The sequence below is a fragment of the Pteronotus mesoamericanus genome, unplaced genomic scaffold (genome assembly GCF_021234165.1).
Source record: "Pteronotus mesoamericanus isolate MK-2021 breed Mesoamerican mustached bat unplaced genomic scaffold, CSHL_Meso_final contig_90, whole genome shotgun sequence".
Lineage (NCBI taxonomy): Eukaryota > Metazoa > Chordata > Mammalia > Chiroptera > Mormoopidae > Pteronotus > Pteronotus mesoamericanus.
Window position 1 is genome coordinate 14,273,486 of NW_026555277.1, and position 24,913 is coordinate 14,298,398.

A 24,913-nucleotide genomic window follows, 5' to 3' on the forward strand; every position below is an offset into this window, starting at 1 on the left:
TAATCTACTTGCACAATGTTTGTGTATATTGAAAAATATAAAAGTTTAAAAGTAATTACAGAAGTAAAGTGTTAATACCTTTGTTGTTGTTATTGTTAAAATGAAGCAATACTTTGCTCCTGTGCTATGAAGTCAAATTATATTACTTTTCAACTCTTATTTATTTCATTTTGATTCTTATCATTTCCATGATAATCAAATGGTCTTTCATAAAGAGATATTAATCATAATCATAATATTAATTTTTATAGAAAAATAGCAGCCTAAATAAATGATCTGTATGTGAAGAAAGAAAGCTTGAAACGGATAGCTCAAAAATCAATTAAGTAGGATAGGTTTTTAGACAACAGTTAATTATCAGGGCACAATGGGAAGTGGGAAGACATGAATCTACACTGAACTAAAAAGATTACCAATGTTTATTTTTTTCAATTTGATCATTTGTTTACATCTCTCTTAGTTTTTTTTTCTCCTTTTGTATGCCCCAGACATGTGTTTTGGAAGCCTAGGCTCTTAATTTAAATAGAATTAGAAGAGTCTCTGGAGTTTCTGACTTAATTTAAGTGAGATTAACATTCAGCAATCTTTCTTGTGTAATCTGGGTTTTTCCTCTTTTGATTTACACAGGATTAGCAAAGAAACAAACTGGTGAAGGTGAATAAGCATCTTATTAATAAGAGACTTTGGACCCAGGTCTACATAGATTTATATTCATGACATGTGTAATACATTCTGACAGTGAGGGAAGAAATAAAAAATGTGCTTTCCAGTTCAGGTCAACATGCCCTTTTCTCAAAGTGTAGTTCTATTTACTCAATATATACTTGGAAAGAAACATTCCTCGCTGTGAAGTTAACCTTTTTTTTGGTTCCAATGTTTTCAGAAACACCTGTCTTCTGATTAGCATCTTAACATCAGGAACATTTTAATTGTGTGTGTACGTGTGGATACATTTATAATATAGAGCATTTCAACTTTGTTAGGAGAGAAAAAAAATCAGGTGTAATTAATAATATATGAAATAACACTCAAAGACTTCCCAACACAAGAATAAAAATTGAACTGTTAGAACCAAGAGAAATGAGCTATAAGCTTTGTTGGGTCAAGCATTGGTCAATAGTCATCTCTGGAAGAATGCTTAAAAACATGCACGCATTTTATAATTTGAACCTGTAACTAGCATAAGGGATGATTTAGATATTTCATTGAGACACCCTGATGAAATAATGAGAGATTAGGAAAACATTTTCCCTAATAAAGAGTTTTACCTTACTTCTAAAAGTTTTAATGTCTAAGAAAAAAGTCATTTGGTAAGAAAATCGAGGAAGGCTTGGTGCTTTTATTCTTTATCATCTCATCAGCTAAACAGAGCCTGGGGAGATAAAACCTACTTTATCTAGAATCCCAGCTAAATAATAATACATACCTCGAAAATTGCTGAGAGTATTCTTATTCTGAAAAGACTAGTACTAAAATAAGCTAATGACTATTGCTGAACAAACATTACCACTTTGCATTAATTATTTTTTTTTCCCTCAATGGGAAAAAAAGTACCACTGAAAAGCTGCTTCCAATCCTTTTTCCTTCTTGTGCCATAGTACCACATTGTAAACGTAGCTTTTATTCCATGTCACTCCTGATACAAAATTATAAATTATATTCTAATCACTTTTTCTATAACCATCAAATAAAAGATTTCAAAGAGAATTTTCTCCATACTTAAGAAAAAATATCTCAAATTCTGTAAGTTAATAGAGATAGGCTAGGTTATATTTTCTAGAAAGAAAAGTTAATTTTAAGTTAGATCAAGAAAATAAAAGTTTCTGTTATTCTGGTGTATTACATTTAGTTATGAGCGTCAACAAACTGAAGTAGAACCCTAGACTATTCTATTGTTACATTAATTTTCTTTGTTTTTCAGATCATTATTATTAAAATATTTTAGCCTATATTTCCATAAATTTCACATATGATTTCTCCCTAATTATAAATATAGTGACTTTTGTTTCATGTGAATTTGTAGGTTGGATGATTGATGCTGACAGTAGACCTAAGTTTAAGGAACTGGCTGCTGAATTTTCCAGGATGGCTCGAGACCCTCAACGATATTTAGTTATTCAGGTTAGTACATTTCACTTAGATTTTGAAGAATGTCTCAATGTCAAACTCACTATAAAATATGAATAATATCTGGATTTTGGAACTGTGAAAATCACCACTCACAAAGAGGTTAACAAAGAAGAATATCATGTGGAATGATCTATGGAAGAGAGCCTTTTATTTGATATCAGAGCACTTCTAAGGACTTTCCCTTAGTATTCAAGTGCCTCTGTTATCGATAATTATGATTATCCATACACATAAAAAGACTTTAGCCTCATGTAGAAGTCATGTTCATTCTTCTAATCTCCTACTTTCAGAAAGTGGATTTTTATTTTAATCTTGTCCATGATTGAAGACAATGAATTAAAAGGCCTAATATATTGATATTTGGTTTTATAAGAAATATTTTTATATGTTTTGTTTTGTTTTGGGAGAGATGCAGTATATAAGCATAACTCAGATTCAAATGAATTGATATACATATAAATGAAATAATAGGCCAAAAGGTTTTATGTTTAAAAATAGGAAAAAATGAATTAGATAATTTAAAAATCATAACATATTTCTCTATGATGACTTTTACCTAAAAAGTAAGCAAATAGACCTTGGCTTATACCAAGTAAAACAAGGTAGTATTTATCTTCATATCTATAGCCTGAAATGAAGACAAAACCTACATATTACAAGATAATGATTTCCAACAAGTTATCTCAAATTAACTTTTATAACCAAACTCGTTACTAAAAAATTACATAACTTTGAAAAAATGTTTATATATAATATATATTTTATAAATATATATATATATGAAATAGATGAGGTAAGAAAGAGTAAAACAAGGGTTTGGGTACTTGTCCCACTCCTATTTATGCTGTGTGCCACTGTGCTGTGATTTTGAATACTGTCACTTCAACAGTATTCTGCTATAAGTCAAACCGTAGAGCCCATCCATCCTAATAACTCTCCACTATCACACAAACCCCTCAAAATAAATATTGGTAAGTCAATTTCCCTTTATTATTTATTCTTAAAGTCAAACCCCAAACACTATGTTGGCAATGCAGCCTACCATTATTCTCAGGTCTTAAATGAACTTGTCTCCCTCGAAACAGCTTTCTGTGCTAATGTCTAATGGCATTTATCATATTCTTTTTTGCATTAAATTTCTTTTACTTTTTCATATCTGAGCATATTATAGGCTTCTTTATGGCTAGAAGTTATGCTAAAAATTATTTTTTAAATGAATGCATGCATTTTCAAACATTTGTTTTGATACTACATAAATTTACTGCAAAGTCCACATATTTGCAATAAAGGGAAGAATCAATTTTTGTGTTTCCAATGGGTGATCCTTTAGGGTGATGATCGTATGAAGCTTCCCAGTCCCAACGACAGCAAGTTCTTTCAGAATCTCTTGGATGAAGAAGATTTAGAAGATATGATGGATGCGGAGGAATACCTGGTCCCTCAGGCTTTCAACATCCCACCCCCAATCTACACTTCCAGAGCAAGAATTGACTCGAATAGGGTAAGAAGAAATTTTATACGAAGTACCATATTATTACTCAGAAATGAAATTATATAAATATATTTAAGGCTTAAAATCACAAAACAGCTATTCAGCTCAAATCAGTGTGATTGCTACCTTATAAACAAACCATATACCATACCAACAAAAGATATGCCAAATTTGCCATAAATAGTTCATTCTGGAAGAAAAGCAAAAGCAATATAATACTCATTCTGAAACATTTTTAAGATTTCAAAAGAAGGAACATTTTCTTTATCGTATGTGATTAAAACAAATCTTTTCATTTGTTAAATCTTCAGATTTAAAAAAAATCTGAGACCAATTCAAATGAATATAAAACTGCACAATTATAAATAAGTGAAATTTCTTATCAAGATAGGCTTTTTACTTTTCTTTCTTAATAAGATGATATGATTTATTAGTCAAGAAATAATCCAATGCAACTCTCTTCGACTTACTTAAGAGACATTATTTTGTCAAGTTGAAGCAGAAACAGATAACTGGGATATCCTTTGAATTAAATTAATTACATTAAGAGGATTGCTAAATCATTTGAAAATGTAGGTTTGTTTTGAAAGAGGCTTCTGAAAAGAATTTACATTTCATTTTTTATATGAAATCCACTCTATATGAATACCATTCTCCGAAAACTGTCAATCCATGTGTTCATTTATCTCTTACTTAAAAAAATTCATTCATAATTCGTTCGATATGTATTGAATATCTCTTCATGTGAGACATTAGTAGACACTAGACATTTAAAGAATTTCAACATACCTCATGCCTTCAAGAGTGCCCCGGCACATGGAAGAGTCACACAGGTTTAGAAACAAGGTACAGCATAAGTGTTGTTATCAAGAATTGGCCATTATGGAGCACAGAGAAACAGTTTAAAATAATTCCTGGATTCAATTTTTTGCTTTGATAAGGGATAAACATGATGCTTTTTTTTTTCTAATGAGTCAATCTTTTTTCTTAGTCTTCTCTTCCATCTAAGAACATCATAGCTTGTAGAACAAGCAGCACCCTATTTGTCTTGAATATGGGCATAATAAAATGGTCCACTTGCTGCTCATTTTCTGAAATAAAAGGTTGTTTTCTTTTTTATTTCAGATTGACAGCAATAATAAAGTAATACATAATGTTTCCTATGTGTCAACACACACGTATCATCTCCTAAGCCTTGAACCTTACAGCAATCCCATGAGATTCTATTATTATTGTTCTCATTCTAAAATAAGGAAACTTGTCACAAAGTTTAGTGATTTGACTAGTGTCACACAGTGGACCAGTGTAAGAGCAGGATTTTACTGTATGCTGTCTGTTTCTACAACACATACTATTGCTTCAGAATTATCAGAATGTGTTATTTTCTTGATATGGTGGCTTTTCTTGGCATCAACCTCAACATATTTATTATTTGGGAAATTTCTCAGGTGATTTTCTTATAAAACACATCCCCAACCTGCCCCATACCTTCTGCCCATCTACCACCATTTAGAATTTCTGGTATAGAAGAGGCAAAGATGGGGACTTCAATTAATTTTTCTTTTTTTATGAAAAATATGAATTGCATCTCAGTTGATAGGAAACATGACTAAAATATTAAAAATTAAATTAAGTGACATATTGATCATCAGTCTTTGTTTATGAGAGGGAGCTGTCTTTAAGATACACAAAAGAGGCACCTTTCTTTTCCTCTATACATTTATAAAATGGCCAAATTATACCTTTGGTATTTATAATTTCATATGACAAATTTATAACTTTTTATTAAAAGGGGGAAATTTCAAGAACATTATCTTCCCTCCTTAACATGAAATGCTACAAAGTCCAAAAGCTTGAATCTTTCTCTTCTCATAAGAATTCTCAAATTCCAACTTTCTATTCATTTAATTTATACTAAATGAAAGGATTTTTAAATAAAGATTTGAGTTACCTAAATGGAATTAATGAGACAATAGGAATTATTTGGCCTTTAGCCATGATTTCTTGTTCTACATTATTATTTAAACAAAGTTATCTGTAGAATAGAATTATTTTTACTTTTTCTGGTGTTGTTGAAGGAACTGTGCTTAAATATCACTTTTATTTTCGGGCATTAAAGATGATTAAAGCTTTACTAGTCATCTGTGTTATCCTTTTTTTTTTATTCTGGTTTTATGTAACTTTAATGGCAATTTCTAATATGCACAAATGCTTCCACCCCCTTTATTTCCATAAAGCTACATTATGTTAATGTTATAATTAGAAATAAGTTACTTCGATTTTAAGTTCTATGGACAACTTAGGTGGCAAAGAATATCTTAAAGTGGACTTTAAACAAATGTTTGTTAAGAATATTTGTTGGGCTTTGATATCAAAAAATAATTCAGTTTTTAAAAGTAGACTGTTCACTAGCAAGGATGTGTTAGGTAATGTTCTGAATAACTTTATGACTTTGCTTCCTCACTTGTAAAATAAACACAATAGTATTTATCTAAGATGATCATTAGGCAATTGACTTTAAAAAATTGCAGAGTATCTGATGTGCCAGACAAATAAATACACATTACTCTCTTTTTTGAATCACTCAAATATATTTGGTTGAAGACCAACCAAGTAAGAAAAGCTATGTTTATGTATTCAGAGATTGCTAAAGCAAAGGCATCAGCCACCATCACTTGTACTTTGGATGAGATTCAGAGCAGACAGAGGAATGAGAAAACTTTATAGGAGAAAAGAGAAAGCTTTGGGTGTGCCCTGATTGGAGGCTGTTGTCCTGAGAAACTGTAAGTGGGCAGACTAGAAGCAGGCATCCTATGTGATTGGTAAGGGGTACATAATTGATTCTCTCTGATTTGTTCTACTTTGAAAGCAGAGACAAAAAATAATGAAGCTCCTAATTATTAAACAAGTCCTGGCCATTTTTAGCTAACTTACAGAAGTTATTGTTTAGCTTCCTGGATTGCTACTAGAGACAATAAAATGGATTCTTGGAAGTCTGATGTAGCCAACTAGCATCCTGGGCTGTGTACTTTATATAGAGTTTCCTGGGATGTTTGCTGTAAGATGTGGGTTATACCTCTTTTTTTATACAGACCTCTATTTTAAGTTCTATTGCTGTCTTTCTTCTCTTTTGATATATTTATTTAAATGCATTTTGCCCAAACACTAGCTCTCTAGTTCTTTTTACTTTAACAGGCCATTTAGTGTATACCTCTATTCCCTAAGGTTACTTTTAAGAAAGTAACCTTATACGAGAGACCTGTCATGGCAGAGGAATGATTGGAAGCTACACTCACCTTCTCCCAAGACCAATCTGGAACAACTAAATTGTAGAAAAATCATTCTGAATAACCAACTGACCGTTAGCTGGAAAGAAGCCTTACAATCAAAGACAGACAAAAGAAACCACTCCACCTCAATGTGCAAAGGAAGCATGAGAAGACAGGGTTCCCATGGGTGGCAGCTGAAGTGCTGGAGGAATATTCAGCAGCCAGGGGGTTCCCCCTGAGAAGTGTGACATCTGAACCCCAAGTTGGACTCCCCATCCTGTAGCACCAGAGCCAGGAAAGGAACCCAGGTACTATCCAGCTGTGAAAAGCAGCAAAGTTTCTGTCCACAAGAGAATTATAGCTGGAGACAAAGAGCCTATTAAAAAGCCAATGCACAAAATTTCACTTGTAGCCACTTACCCCAGGTTTTAGCAGAGGAAGGACAGAGTGGACTACAGACCCGTGAGTAGAGTCTGGGGTTGGTGGCTCTGGGGAGAGAACTAAAGGAACAGCCGCCAGGATCCCTGTGCTAAGTCATCCCCCATACTGCAGAAGTCATCTTTCTCAGTTAAAGCACTCCCCTCCAAACAGCATCAGCCTGAGAGGAAACAATAGCTCCACCCACAGGAATTACTCTACCCTGCCCTGTGGAGCTTAAGCCAGGCTGCCGAGTATAGTTGAGGCTATATCATCAATTAGTTTAACAAATAATACAGATCTCTGGGAGGTCTGAGACTTCAGTTGACATTCCCCTGGGCCTGGTACTGGTAAAAGCCTGTCTTGGTGCACAGCCCAGTTCTTTCTGCACACAAATAAGCCAAGCAGATGGAGCCTCATGCTGTGGATTGCTGATAGCTCCAAACAGGTGTCACAAGTAGCATCTGACAAAGGCCTATACCAGAGTCTTTGCAGATCTACCTAATACATAGAAACAAATACAGAAAAGCAGCCAAAATGGGAAGACAAAGAAACAGACCCCCAATGAAAGAACAAGACTATTCTCCAGAAGAAGAGCTAGATGAAATAGAGGCAAGCAATTTATCAGATAGAAAGTTTAGAGTAATGATTATATGGATATTCAACAGCATGAAAAATGACATTGAAACCATAAAAAAGCACTATTCAGAAATAAAGAATGCAATCGCTTAAGTAAATAATATAGTAGAAGGGATAAACAGTGGGTTAGATGAACCAAAGGATTGAATCAGTAATTTGGAAGACAAAGAGTTTGTTAACACCAACCAGTACTGCAACAAATGTTTAAGGGCTTGATTTAAGAAGAATAAAGAGAGAGAGAGAGAGAGAGAGAAAAGAGAAAAATAGTCTAACAATAAAATAACACTAAATACATATCTATCAATAATCACCTTAAATGCAGATGGCTTAAATGCTCCAATAAAAAAAAACATAGTGTAGCACAATGGATAAGAAAACAAGACATATATATATATATATATATATATATATATATATATACTGCCTCCAAGAGAGACATCTCAGATCAAAAGATAGACACAGACTAAAAGTAAAGTGATGGAAAGAGATATTTCATGCAAATGGAAAGGAAAAAAAAGTTGTAGTAGTAGTACTTACATCCAAGAAAATAGACTTTAAAACCAAGGCTATAGGAAGAGACAAAGAAGGACACTATATAATAATAAAGGGATCAATCCAGCAAGAGGATATAACCCTAGTAAACATGTACTTACCCAATATAGGAGCACCTAAATATGTAAAACAAATCTTGATGGACATAAAAAGAGAGATCAACAGAAATACAGTCATAGTCACACATTTTAATACCCCATTGACTTCAATGGATAGATCTTCCAGACAGAAAATCAGTAAGGAGACAGAGACCTTAAATGATATACTATATCAAATGGATTTAATTGATATCTTCAGAGCATCTCACCCCAAAGCAGCAGAATATACATACATTTCAGGTGTACATGGAACATTTTCTAGGATAGAACACGTTAGAACACAAAACAAGTCTCAATAAATTTAAGAAGTTTGAAATCATATCTAGCATTTTCTTTGACCACAGTGCTATGAAACTAGAAATCAGTCTCAAGAAGAACATTGAAAAACTCAAAGACATGGAAGCTAAATAACATGTTAAACATATTAAACAATGTTTATTGTTTAATATCTCATATTAAACAATGAATGGGTCAACAATGAGATCAAGAGAGAAATTGAAAGATACCTTGAAATGAGCGAAAATGAGAATACAACAAACCAAAATCTTTGGGACACTGAGAAAATAATCCTCTGAGGAAAATTCATAGCATGAAAGGTCCATCTCAAAAAGCAAGAAAAAGGTCACGTAAATAATCTAACTTTACACTTAAAGAAACCTGAAAAAAAACAACAAAGAGTTCCAAATGAATAGAAGGAATTAAATAACAAAGATCAGAGCAGAAATAAACAAACTAGAATCTAAAAAACGATACAAAAGATCAACAAATCCAAGAGCTGGTTCTTTGAATAGATTAACAAGATTGACTAATATTTAACTAGACTCATCAAGAATAAAAGAGAAAGGACTGAAATAAATAAAATAAGAAATGAAAATGAGAAATAACAATTGACACCAAAGAAATATAAAAGATTGTAAGAAAATATTATGAACAACTATATATCAAAATATTGGAGAACCTGGATGAAATAGATAAATTCCTAGAAACATATAATCTTCCACAACTAAATCAGGAATTATCAGGTAATCTGAATAGACACATTACACCTACTGAAATTGAAGCAGTAATCAAAAAACTCCCAACAAAGTCCTGGACTGTAAGCCTTCATAGGAGAATTTTACCAAACATTCTGAGAAGAACTAACACTACTCCTTTTTAAACTATTTCAAAAATCCTAGAGGAGAGAAGTCTCCTAAATTCACTTTAGGAGGCTAGCATTATTGTAATTCCAATACCAGACAAAGACACTACAAAGAAAGAAAATTATAGGCCAATATCCCTGATGAACATAGATGCTAAAATCCTCAGAACAACATTAGCAAACCAAACAGAGCAATACATCAAAAAGATGATACACCATGATCAAGTGGAATTTATTCCAGGAATTCAAGGTTGGTACAACATTTGCAGACCAATAAATGTGATCACCATATAAACAAAATGAAGGATAAAAAACACATAATATCAAGAGATGCAGAGAAAGCTTTTGATAAAATTCAGCACTCATTTATGATAGAAGCTCTCAGCAATGTAGGATTAGTGAGAACATATCTAAACATAATAAAGGCTATATATAACAAATCCACTGCCAGCATCATATTCAAAGGGCAAAAACTACAAGTGTTCCCCTTAAGATTGGGAACAAAACAGGGATTTCCACTTTCACCTCTCTTATTTGACATAGTACTGGAAGTCTTAGCCATAGCAATCAGACAAGAAGAGGAAATAAAAGGCATCCAAATTGGAAAGGAAGACGTAAAGCTGTCTTTATTTGCAGATGATGTGAGACTGTACAGATAGAACCCCAGATTCCACTAAGAAACTACAGAACTGATCAATGAATTAAGCACATTAACAGGATAAAAAATTAATATCCAGAAATCAGTTGCATTTTTATATGCAAATAGTGAACTAACAGAAAGGGACATTAAAAAACAATCTATTCAAATTGCTTCAAAAAAAATAAAACACCTAGGAATAAACTTAACTAACAATGCACTCAGAAAATTATAAGACAATGAAGATAGAAAACTGAGGAAGATACAAATAAGTGGAAGCACAAACCATGTTCATGGAGAGGAAGAATTAACATCATTAAAATTCCCATACCACCCAAAGACATCTATAGATTGAATGCAATTCTTACCAAGATTCCAATGGTGTATTTCACAGAACTAGACCAAATATTTCAAAAATTTATATGGAACAACAAATGGCTTCACATAGCAACAGTGGTCCTGAGAAAGAACAAAATTGGAGGAATCACACTACCTAATATCAAACTATATTATAAGGCTAAAGTAATCAAAACAGCATGGTATTGGCATAAAACCAGGCACATAGATCAATGGAACAGAGCAGAAAGCCCAAAAATAAACCCAGACCTTTATAGTCCATTAATATTCAAGAAAGGAAGCAAACACATATAATAGACTAAAGATAGTTTATTCAATAAATGATGTTGGGAAAATTGGACAGATACATGCAGAAAAATGAAACTAGACCACCTTCTTACACCACATACAAGAATAAACTCAAAATGTATTAAAGGCTTAAATGCTAGACCTAAAACCTTGGGAGTCATAGGTAAAAACATAGGCAGCAAAACCTCAGACATTGCTCCTAGAAATATTTTATTGTATAGATTTCTCTATGCAAAGGAAACAAAATAAAAAGTAAATAGGTCTACATCAAACTAAAAATTTTTTATACAACAAAGAAAAACATCAATAAAATAAAAGAACAACCCACAGAATGGGAGAACATATTCACCAATACATCTGATAGGGGGTTATTATCCAAAATTTATAAAAAACTTATGAAACTCAACACCAAAAAAAAAATCTAATTTAAAAATGGGCAAAATACCTGAATAGACACTTCTTCAAAAGACAACATACCAATGGCCAACAGATATATGAAAAGATGCTCAATGTCACTAATCATCAGAGAAATATATATTAAAACCACAGTGAGTTATCATTCACACCTGTCCAAATGGCCATCATCAATAAATCAACAAACAAGTGCTGGTGAGGATGTGGAGAAAGGTGAACCCTTTTGCACTGTTGGTGGGAACGTAGATTGGTGCAACCTCTGTGGAAAACAGTATGGAGATACCTCAAAAAATTAAAAATGGATCTGCCTTTTGACCCAGCAATCCCACTTCTGGGAATACATCCAAAGGAACACAAAACACTAATTCGAAAGAACATAAGCACCCCTGTGTTCATTGCAGCACTATTTACAATTACCAAGATATGGAAGCAGCCCAAGTATCCATCAGCGGATGAGTGGATGAAATAACTATGGGACATTTACACAATGATATACTACTCAGCCATAAAAAAGAAGAAAATACCCTTTGCAACAGTATGGAGGGACTTGGAGAACATCGTGCTAAGTGAAATAAGCCAGTCAGAGAAAGACAAACACCATATAATTTCACTTACATGTGAAATCTAATGAACAAACTGAACTAACAAGCAAAACAAAACAGAGACAGACTCATAGATAGGGAGCAGGATGACAACTAAGAGGGGAGATATTAGAGGGTGAGGAACTGAGCAAAAAGGAAAAAGGACTCATAGACATGGACAACAGTGTGGTGATTGCAGGGGGGATGGAGGGATAAGAGGGCTAAATGGTAATGGAAAAAATAGAATAAAAAAGAGAGAAAATAGAAAATAAAAAATGAAGAAATAAATACATACATACACACATACATACATACATACATTTTGCCCAGAATTTCATTAAATGTTCAATGCAGTTTTGAAATTTCTGCATAAATTTATTTTCTGTTTATGTGGATAAGTTTCTTTTAGGGTTACTTAGGTTTGCATAATGAGTTGAACAGTAAATGCAACAGCAATGAGTAGGTAATAAATTAATTTGGCTAAGGATATTTGAGCTTTAATAATAATAGAAAGTTTAATGTAAAAGCTTCAGTGCATTTTTATGGAGGATGACATGATTTCAATTGTTATGGAATCATTTAGTCATTTGTGATGAGTGGTTTAAAAGATTAAGTGTCCTACCTCTTTCAAAACTTATCAGCTAACTCCCAATTATCCAGGCAAGCACAAGACAGAGGAACTGTACAATGGCTGCTGCGTAGTGGTGGATCGGGATACCCACACTTGATTTATCATTACAATTTAAACTTTCTCCACTTTTTTTTGATCTGTTAAGAAATAACTCTATTAACAGATTTGTACTTTCCCCCTCTTTTTGCCCTCTCTCTCCTAGGAAGGGTGCATAAGAAAGTTAAAATATGACAAAATATAGTCAGAGGGATTAAAGGAGGAAGAAAATAAGAGTTTGGTGCCTCAAAAATTTGATCATTTTCTAAATAATTGAGTGTAAGCTGAATATTTGGCTTCTCAAAAAATGTGACTTCTGTATATACTTTATTCTGTATTACTATCACATTGCTCTCAGATAATTTCATAACTTTGGTAAATATGCTTTAATAAGGTTATCACATGTACATTGTAATTACCTTTAATATTTGTACTAATTCATTACTTAAAGAACAGTAATAAAACTTTGGTGTCCTCTATATGATTTATAATATGTTATATATGTTTCTAATAATGTATACACTAGTAGAAATTTAAGCAAAATGACAATGGAGAGAAAATGACATCATGCTCAGTAATGACATTTAGAAATATGAGAATTTCAGCAGAGTATGTCTTTACAGTTCAGTAAATCAAAACCATGACCTTCTATTTTATGAAATAATAAAAATCATAATAATAATAATATCAGCCAAAGCTTATTGAGTGCTTACTATAACCCAGGTTCTATGCCTAGAGCTTTGAATTAACTATTTCACAAAGCCCTGTGGAGTAGGAACTAATATTTGTCCTATTTTAAAAGTTAAGAAAATTGAGCCATGAAGAGTTTAGGTAACTTACAAATGATAAAAAGCAGAGCTAGAGCATCCAGCGTTCAATAGTCCCACAGGGAATCCATAGTCTTAAAATAGCAGTTTTCTATTAAACTTCTTGCTATTTATGGAATGAGCACTTTTCTTTCACTTAATGGTAATTAGATATAATAAACTAAGTTAAATGACAGGAATTTCACATTCTAGAACAAATGCTTTGGTACTTCAGCCTTTGTCATATCTCATTTAACCAGACTTAGTTTTTCTTCATTTCAATGGTGAGAAGATTGAACTAGATCATATATAAGTTTATTCTAATTTTTAAAATAACTTATCATAGAATGACTTATTAAAATGAAGATTGCTGTATATTTTATACATGTATATTCCATTTTCTGACAAAGAATATTTAACTGGAAAATGACCAAAAGCATTTGGGGTTACCTCTAAACATGCCTTTTTTCCTTATGTGATTGAATGTAGAGAGGAAAACCTAAGGACATAGGTAAGGAAGCATCTCATAGCAAAATGATGCAGTGGGAGAATTTTGTGATGATATTACAAAGTTACTCTGGTTGAAATTTACCAAGGATCAATATCAGTTCTAACAACAGCTGCTACCTGATGATAAATGATTGTAGACTCAGGATATTGGTTTTACATTTCTTCCAAAATATGTCAAGGATTCCTGCAAAATATCCTTGAAATGATGCCTGGGATTTTTTTTTTTTAACATCTTACCTGTTAAGCCCCAAGAAGTTCTTCTTATTAAGACACTATATCACTAGGTATTTTTTTTGTCAAAATATGTTCCTTAAGTGGTAATGTTCTAAATTGTTGAATTTATTATGATAAAAGATTAAATGAGTTAATATATTGAATGTTTTTCATGGGCTAGACCCTGTGCTGTTGGGCATGAACATACAGTTTCAAAGCAAATTTTTCTTCCCCTAAAGAATTTATATTCCAGTTGAGGAGATGATATTCTAAGAGCAATATGCCATGTATTATAGTAAAAAGACAGAGGAAATCAAATAAGCTGAAGAGGCTATAGAAATTTGGTATAGAAACATGGTTTTGAAATCTCTTAACTTCTCATTAAAATCATCCAATTCAAAACAAAATACCTTTTAGCTCTCTTGAAAAACAACTCTGAAATTTCTAACTTCTGTTTCTTCTGCGATGAATCTAATTCAGGCCCTCATTCTTCATAGGATACTAGAATATCTCCTTGACATCCACTTTTAAAAAAAAAATATGCTCAATTTCCAAATATATTGTCCATACTATACCAGATGAAGAACAATATTAGTGATATATCAAGCACCTGGTCATTCATTGTACAACTTCTTTTTATGTTTTTTGTCCTCATCTATTTTGAATACATCTATAATTTTCATTAGTGGGATAAACTTGAATGACATATGTTTTACTAGATCTCTCCTTATATGATAGAAAATCCTATTGTCACAAACAGTTGAAGGATTTTTGAACATTTATCCTCGGAAGTACCCGGGTCATTCCAGGTGACCAGTCACTGCAATTTATTTTCTGCTACTCTCCAACTCACACACACAAAATTACCCAGAGCTGCAAACATTATTTCAACACTGATCTCTTTCAAAATATAGATCATGTTGGTGCTTTCTGTTTTAGACTGAAGGTGTGAGCGGTTAGCTGATTTACTTTAACAAAGAGCTGCATCTGCTTATACATTATGGATTGTCTCCTTTTGCAAATAAGAGCATAGTGTCGAATTGCATTTGTGTGTCCTTCCAAGGTCTTGGAAATTAAAGAGATATCAAAACTAGTTCTGATCTTTCTGATTTTACACTAATTTGAGAGTATCTCTTGCTCTCTCAAATGATTACTTTATATGCAGCAAAGAATCTGGATCTTTTTGAGTAATGTATTCCCTACCAGTGACTTTCTTAAAATCTGGCTATATTATTTTAGTTTTACTAGTCTTTGCAAGCTTTGCTTTTCTTTAACAAAGTATTTTTTACCCAACACTACTATTATTCTTTAATATTCTCTGACTCCCTAAGGATTTTCACTAAGTTTTGACCATGACATTTTTTTAAACATAATTTAAAACTCTCTATAGTACCAATGGATTCTTCACTGAACTCAATGTTTAAAAATTACAAACAAAATCAAACTAATCTTTAATTTCTTAAGAAAGAGATAATTTTTTAGACTTTTTTATCAAATTGTAGCTTGAAGCATCATAAAAATATCTTCTAGATTTGGACTTTGGGAAGCACCTCCTTATTACAATATATTATGATTTCCTCTACAGTTTTCTTTAGAAAATCTGCCTTTTCAGTTGGAAAGTGACTTTTTTTATTTTCTTTAACATTTTTCCTTACAATAAATATTACTTATTATTTCTCTCTTTAATCTATAAACAAAGTTTAGCCTTCAATATGTTTAAAACTAAATACTATTGCCTATAAATGTATGTTTAAACATGTAATAGAGGTGGAGTATTGCTTACGGCATGGTAAAACAGAAATCAAAACAAAAACACAGAGAGGAGAATATTTGTATCAGGAATCAGTAATAACATGCTTGAAGATAAAATGATCCTTACAAGTTTTATAAATGTCTCAAAATTTTCAAATATAAACATAAATATAGCTACTATGTATTAACCACATATTTATGTGTTTTTTTCTGCTCTGAGCTTTATATTTATTACCCTTAACCATCACAACAAGGGTAAGTGGAAAGCATTACGCTTTGCATTTTGCAGACAGAAACTGAAATGTAGAGAGCCAAAATCTTTCAGCTTGAGACGGAAAGATTGTGACATAAAGAGTGAAATTTGAACCCAGATCTGTCTGTTCTACAGTTTCTGCTTTTAAATTTCTACCTTCATTTACTTAAAGAATGTGCAAAATCAATGTGTCATCTTCAAAAATAATAATCAATGTTATTATAAATATAAATATAAGCCTAATTATTCAAATGAAGCTCATTAAAAATAGTTGATACCAATTTCTAGTTTCTTTCATTTGTTTTTAAAATACTTGGGGCAGTCTTTATGAAACTTTCTTTTATTATTCTTGCTTGCAAACTAACATTTTCAAAATTACCTTCACCACCCTTTGAATCCTTTGAGGATTCAAAGCCCGCTACAAAACTATATAACCACAAAATCAGAGAGAAACTTTCATTCTTGGAACATTCACAAAGACAGCAATAGCAAAATAATGCTTTAAAGTTTACAAAGAACTTTGCCACATGTAGCATTTTATTATCACACCTAAATCCCAATAACACAGTAAATGACTTGGTAACTTAGTTAAGAGGTTGGTAACTCAAGAACCAAATGAGTGTCAGGTCTTCTAACTCCAAACTGAGTGATCTATCTATTAATAATGATTCATCTGAAAGAACTTGCAGGCATCATTATAGCCTTATCAGCACTGGAGTAAGACACTGCAAATGGTTGCCTTCAACTTAAGACAGCAGGGACCATAGAAATGCTGCTTGTTTGAAGAGAATCTGGTGTTAAAGAACATTTCGGTGACCTTTATGAAATTATCTTACTCTTGAGCAATTGTCAACCAGCATAAGAAGTCTTTTTGAACAATCAAAAAAGGCTTTATCCCTTTGTTCAAAAGTGGAAAAGAAAAAAATCAGATCTAGTAAAGGAAACAAAGAAGAAGGGGCAACTAGAGATGAAACTTAGATTTTGAATGCTAATTAACATTTTAGCTAAATAATTTAGATGGTTATTTTTTAGTGTTATTGACACAAGATTTCTAGTTCTGACTGTACATTATTGGAAACATCTCATCAGGAAGCCTATTCTTTACTGTACCAGACCTTGAGAGCACAATTGTGAGTTTCTTTACCCTTTGCACAATAGAAGTGGGAGATTATCATCAACTTTCCATTCACATTTTGTGGCAATTTATTTATATATTTATTTATGCATTTATATTTGTATTTATTTATTTGTACAAATCCATCTTTGTCTACTAGAGCTCCCTGTTCAGGCCAGCTTGCTATCATAATTATCCTTGCAAGGACTTGAGAGAGAGATGTTCTATTTCATTCTCAATAAGGACTGATGGCATTTTGAGAGGTTCAGAATATCCTTTGATTACTCTGAAATGAAATGAAGATAGTGGTGCATAGTGGGGGCTGGGCTTGTTCATCAGCTTTCCTTTGTGCACTTTCTGCTGTAAAACATCCCCTAATCACAAACATCTTGTGTCTCAGTCCCTTTTCGTCGCTCACCTGCCCAAATAAAAAGTTCCCTCTTTCAGTCTGGAATTCGGGCATCCCAGCGTGTTCTAAAGAGAGGCTGATTTGCGCTCTGTGGACCAGCCTGTCATTACACTTGAGCGAAAGCTGAATTGAGGAATGGGTAGACCAACGTGGGAAAAATTCCAAATACTCTTATTGTATCTTTTACTGAAAACTGTGTCCTGCATTGTGATGAAGAAAGTACTGTAAATGAGAGAGGGAAAGAATTTGGAAGTTTAATTCACAACTATTTTGGCTGCTGTTTTCAACAGTAATCAAGCATTGCTTAGTAACATCCATACTTAATAGTTTTCTATCTCTGGAAAAAAACAATAATGTTTAAAATTCTTAGCATATCAAAGGTACTGAAATGGACATAGTTCAGATTTATTTGGATTCTGGTATAGCCTCGTTTAAAATGGAGCCAGGTACCATAGTTCTGTGTTAGAGGAACCAGGCAGTACATACCCCATGGGCAGAAGTGACCAAACTCATTCTTCTACTTTTAGTAATAACATGTATTTATGAGTATAATGTGATTCAAAAAACAAATAATAATAGATGACACCTATTATCACTTATTTTGTGCAAGGTACCATAGTAAGTGTCTAATATTTATTTGTTTAGGTTATGAAAACCCTGTGAGGTATTTATGATGATTATTGCCTATTTTTCATGTGAGGACACTGAGACACAGCTATTGAATGACAGAACTGGGCAGCTTGGCTCTAGTGTCCCAAAGGGGCTACACTCTTCACAATGATGCATTGCCTCTCATCCTGCTTCTGATAGTTTTTTACTGTTTTATCATTGTCTAAGGTTAATACTTGGTACATCAAAGGTATACTGATGTGATGATAAGCACATCAGTAAAGAATTTTTACTTTTTAAAATCTTTTTTTATCAAATTTTTCATTAATGTTCATTTTGATCTTTCAGGGACTAACTGAATATTCTTACTAGGAGCTGCTTACCAAATGATTCAAGTTTAGGAATTTTTAATCACCTCTGTCAAATAACAGATTATTTCAGGCAAGTAGATGAGAACATATTGCCATTCATTTATTCATTAATAGAACTCTTATTGAGGTGTCAACTATGTATCTAATCTAATGGTTGCCTATTAGGACCACACCCAGTCCTGCCATCTAGAAACACACAGATGAGTAACTGGCCAATAAGATGTAATGAGACAAGTGTTATAGTAGGAACAGAGAATGCATAAGGGGTCAAATGATCAAACTGGTATTTTTAAGCATGGAAGTGAAAAGGTTAGATTTGCTTGTACGGAGAAAATTCTGGCAGCTTTCTGACATGTAAACTAAAAGAGAGACTGATTATATCCTGAGGCAAAGGAGATATCATGTAGTTTGATATGTATGATTGGATTTTGGAATAGAATCAATAGGATTTGAGTACCAGTTGAATACTTCAGAGTGAGATGGAAAGAGAAATCAAGGTAACACCAAGTTTTCTAATTGGGGGATTGAAAAGATGTTAACATTATTATTCATGTTGAGAATAGAGGGTATAGAATAAGGAAATATAAATAATATCTTGAAATGTGAGTAGGTATTGAAATATAAGTGGGCATAGTCACTATCTTATTCAGGAATGTATTTCTAGAGCTCCAGAGAAATAAAGTCTTGATTTTGAAGCCATTAATATTATTAATTAATGACATATTGCTATCTTTTTTGAGTTATTTTAGTATAATGTGGAACTAGTAGAGAGCAAAATACAATTGACTGAACAGTAAAGGCAAGAAGTGGGCATTTGTTTGGAAAAAAGATCTCTGTGTGTAAAGGGAAGAAAGGAGACATAATGTGAGCTGAGGGCAAAAGATGCATAGTCAGAGGAAGTGTCCTAGAATAATGGGCATCTGCACATTCTTAGAGTGGGGTGAGCTAGTGAAATCATAAAGACAGAAAATAATAGGAAAGAGGAGAACAGGCAAAGAAAAGACCACATGTAGTTAAAGGATAATGAGTCCCAGTACATTAGAAGAAAACTTCCTATTAGATAGAAAGAGGTAATCTTTGGCATAAGAAAATTTGAGAATGAGATTTTAACCTATCTGTCAGGTGGGAGTTTCTGTGTCTCCTGAGTCCTAGGTAAAATTTTATGCAACCTAAAATTTACAGAAGGAACACATTCAAACAGCTTCCACATTTTTTTCTTCTAATTCACTGAAGAAAAAGTACTTACTGAAGTACTTTGGTGAACAGTCAGTGTGTAATACTGGACCATGGGCACTGAGGTCTGACTATTTTTAAGTCTGGGCTTCAGTACTTACTGTCTGTGTAAGCATGAACAGTCTACTTAACTTCTAAATTTCCCTTCCTCTAAAATGAGGCTGAAAATAATATCTACCATAGATGTGTATAAAGATTGAGTGAAATAATGCAAGTTAAACACTTCAAACGGTATCGACTAAATAGGTGTTAGCTCTTCTTTCTTTCTGGGCTCCAATTTCAGCATGCAGTGCCTCTCTCTCTACTTCAGTGACGCACACCCTTACTTTGATTTCCACAACTCAGTCTTTTCCATTTCCCAAACAACAAGGGAAATTCACACCGACAGTTTATGAGTTTGGTAGATTGGATTGAAGATAAAAATTGTCTGCAAGACTGTAGGGCCAAACATTAGAAAGAAATCTTCTCTCTTGCTCTCTTCTCCACTCTGATTTTTCTTACTCTGTTTTCTCTCAGATTGATCTGGGGCTCCAAAAACCATTTTCTTTGTCTTGTAGTATCGCTTTCTCTCTCATCTGAAGCCTTGGTACTCAGCTCCTGGTTCATTACCTTCTACCCCAAACTCTTCAAGATTTTTTGGTAATTTTTAACAAACTCAGCTGTCTCCCATGAGATATACCATTTGTAATAACAAATAATAACAATTAATAAGTTTTCCATTCTATTATAATTTAGAGATTAAACTGAGGGTAACCCAATATTGAGATGTTTACATTCTATTCTATTGTATAGAGAGCAAGGTTTTGTTCAGAGAGGGAGGAGAATGGGGGTGTTTAGAAGCTTTAAAAAATGGGCTAAGGTTTGGGATAAAAAATGCAGTGGTAAGGCATATGGACAAAGACTAAGGAGGGGCCAGTTAATTTTGGGGCTCATCAAAGTAGAACACTTAGCTTTTTCCTAGAGGCACCACTCTGCTTGGATGTGTAATTGTTCCATTATACCAAGAGAACTATGTACAGAGTGTAAATAGGCTCTTAGTTTACATACATTCTTATAAAATATAACACTAACAGAAAAAAATGGGACATTCCTCATTTTAAGTTAATGAAACTGAGACTCAGAGAGGCTGACTCGCTTACACAGGATTCAAACGCGTTTAGCGTACTTCACAGCTCAGCTGGTAAAATGAAATGTCAAGGAATGAATTGAGGAGCCCCCAAAAGGCAGAAATAATTGAATCAGTACAAGAGAATCAACTGAGTAAATAAATAGAAGGCTGTGGTGTGAGAAAAGGATATTTTTAAAAATACTATAACAGGATTTTTTTCTGGTGATATCAAGATATAGCCTTATGGTAAAGTGGAAATAAAATCATAAACAGGGAGGAAATTATGGCATTTAGTTATTCAGTGGCATTCATGGTGAAAGTGGTTAGAAATGAGCCAGATACTGCTGAGTGATCTGAGTGATAACAGTGAATGACCTAAGTGTTAGAAAATGCCTACAAAAACTCTTGGTAATAACCACAAGGATAAGAACCTGTAGAATAATCATTTAGCATGAACCACAAGAAGAGGAAATGTTTGAATAAATTTTGAAGAACTATGATCTGAAAGCATATTAACCCTGGTTCTGGTGCCTGAGTGGAGTCATGGAATGAACATTCTCCTCGAAAGGATATTCCTCAAAAGCCCCTGGGTGGGCAGGGTGGCCGGCTGTGGGTGCCAGACTTCCTGTAAAGATTAAGTGTAGGGAACATCCTCTGCAAAGGGTGGGGGGAGCTGTAGCATGTGGAGTGAGGGTTAGTGGAGTTAGATAGGTCATTGGGAATAAGGGTGGAGACTCTTTAAGAAAATGAATGCAAAAATAAAAATAAAAATCTTACTTTTTCAAAATTTGCCAAGTCACATGAACCTAGGACCTGAGCTCTTTCCAGGCTATGAAGTTGAGGGACTGAAGTTTTAAGCTTTATGCTTTGAGGTAAATTCTCTCTTGGTAGAGATGAAAAAACATGCAGAAGACATGGTAAGGAAAATGAATGTATTCTTAGTTTCAAATAGCATGTTAGTGAAAGCTTCCTTTGGGGCTTCTCTATTTAGAAACTCAAGATAAGATGTGGGTATGAAACTTAATATAACAAAGAAGACTTTATTTATTATGCTGTCTTCCTCCCTTGAAGGAGGATGATCCAGCATTTAAAAAAAAATTTATTTGTAGGCTGATAAATACTTTATGTGCGTCCACCTGACCATATGCTTAGGATGAGCTTCCTGCTTGTTTTTGCTCTTCTTTTGACAAGAATTTTCAAGCAGGAGAATATGAAGGTATTTCAAAGCAAATAATCACAACTTGGGCTTGGGAATATCTTCTCCTCCTGCATAATTGACCTGTAATATGCTTCTGTACAGCAATAGGCTGGATACAAATCCTAGAAGCTCTGTCAGTGTGTGAATACTCCTAATCACTCTTAACCTCAATTTTTGATTGCTTACCTTACTATATGACTTAAAGAGATCAGTCCTAAAACTGATCAAAATATCTACTTCTCACTTGTTTTTGCAAAATCTGAACTACTAGTTATCTTTTAGATACTTAGACAAGAAAATTTGGGAGAATTAAAGAGGATGAGATACTAATATAACTAACTGGTTATATATTTAAGGACCTTGTTATTGTAAAAGATGATTGAGATGAATTCGAAGCAGTTTCTAACATTCTTGTATGTATGTATAAATGATAAAAACAGTAAAGATTCTTAAGAGAGCCTGAGCTACCTAACAATAAAGACATATGGCAAAAAAGATAACCAGACTTTTCTTTGTGACTGTATTTGTGAGATCAAGTATTAATATTTTCTGTTTTGTCAGAACATAGTTTCATCTTGGCTTAATATCTTCCTTTAAAAATGATAAATAATAATCTTGTTATTATGTAATAAAGGACAATGTGGCTTGGGAGATATACCACAGGATTTTCTAATCTTTCTAGTACATTTTTGTTTGGCTGGTAGTTGTTGGGAGAAAGCCCTGGTTTTATAATATGTGGGAAAGTCTAATCTATTTTATTTTTCCCTACTCCAAGTTCTTTATCAAATTATTTCAGTTTGCAAATCTAAGCACTTTCTATAACTTAACTACTTTCTTTCTATGACATCTTTTTCTTTAAAAAATGTTTTGTAGGCTTATAAAATCTATAAAATGCTTCAAATTTTAATTTATTAAAGAGGTGACAAAGAGAAAACTCTCTTTCCACCAAATAGGGTAAGAGATTTCAAACATTTCCTGCATAACTATTTGTCTCTTTCAATGAGCCAACTTTCTCTGAAAAGATCAGCAATTGCAGGGAAGAAGAAAATTTATCTAAGCACATGTTCAGCACTGAGGACTTCTCCTTGACCTGTTGACAATACCTCAGCATGAATTCTCAGACATTTCTTATTAGGAGTCTGTCTGGATGCATTCAAGTGTTCAGTAGAAGTGATTCAAGAGAATCAAGGCCAACATGTACTCAGCAGAGATTTGAATTTCTAATGTTTGTATTTCATTGACTCTTACCATTGTCTTTTAAAGAAAACAAAAGTAATGAAGATTTTATTTCAGTTTTTCATAATCTCTACTGTTAGGTCATTCTGTTAATTTATTTTAGTTAGTTAAGGATTTTATCATTGGACATTTATATGCATCTTTCTGTGACTAAGTGGAAAAAGAATTCTAAAACGCCTAGCTTTACTTTACTGATGCACAAAGAAAACTATATCATTTTTTTCATTTTTAAAGGAATGTTTTATGATGACTATTGTATTAATTTATGCACATTCAAATAAAACTTGTAAATTATTTCTCACTACCCATAACACCAAGTTGTTTCAAATGAAATGTGATTCTATATTTTAAATAGACCTCTATTATCACATGTGTAGCTGAATCAATACTTTTATGATGATATGTAAGAAATGTATGCTTATTTGGTTTGCAGCTTTTAGTACAGTTTTGTGTGAGTGATAATTGGACAAGTTAGCATTCAGCTATATTTTCTTTAACTTGCTAGAAATAGTACCATGATGCACATGTATATAATACATTATTTTATTCAAATATATTTAATAGAAACATGAACCTATGAAAGTCCTAAAGGTGCCAGGACAGACATTACTATTCCCATTTTATAGATAGGAACACTGAGCTTTGAGAAAGTATCTACAGCAGCAGAGCTGTTGAGGGCACTGCTCTTCCCTCAAGCGCAGCTGCTTCTGTTTCTAGCCACCCACATGTTACAATGTTTAGAATTTTAACTTCTTAGGACTTTGATTTTTTCTATGCTATTCAGCCACAATTATCTTGAAAATGGTTTTTGAAGATTTAAAATGATTCTTCCCTGTGTCTGTGTTATGCAGCATAGTGTAGAAATACAGGTGGATGGTATATAACACTTAAAAAAGATACTTGTAGGGATTTATATTTGATTTTATGAGCCAAAACTACACTTTCCATCTGCCTACAGGCACTTTATCCTCAAGGTCTGTCTTTCATTTTGTTCTTAGTTAACAATTTATATTCTTCAGGGATAAAGCTGAAGCCTGAGCTTTCTAGACCTCCACAGCATTAGAAAATACATAGATGTCTCAAGGGAGTGCTGTCATACTAGTGATAGAATCCTGAAGTTTTATAACTAGATGTGAAATGCCCATTGCATTTGGAAACATTCACTATTTATAAGAATACTATTTTTTCTTGCCATTAGAATTAAGATTTCAAACAATAACTCTAAGAAATAGTAACTGATTGACAGAAAGAGTGAATGTACTAGATGAGATAAAATATTCAGATAATTGTTCCAGGGTTCAATATCAATTTAGCACTCCCCTGAAGAATCTGCATATGTAATATGTAATTCCAGGAGTGCTAAAATCCTTTATTCTTTAAAACATATCTGAATGGTTGGGTGGAGTCCCTGAGATTCAC

At 33.0% G+C, this 24,913-nt stretch overlaps 1 protein-coding gene across 1 annotated transcript in view; it reads left to right on the forward strand.

The window, feature by feature from the left end:
- The window catches only part of ERBB4 (erb-b2 receptor tyrosine kinase 4), a 994,125-nt gene that overhangs the window by 952,522 nt on the left and 16,690 nt on the right, over positions 1 to 24,913 (forward strand). The window contains exons 25-26 of the mRNA XM_054585691.1: positions 2,024 to 2,121; positions 3,461 to 3,631. Of these exons, the coding sequence (XP_054441666.1) occupies positions 2,024 to 2,121; positions 3,461 to 3,631 (269 nt within the window). The remainder of the gene's footprint in view (positions 1 to 2,023; positions 2,122 to 3,460; positions 3,632 to 24,913) is intronic.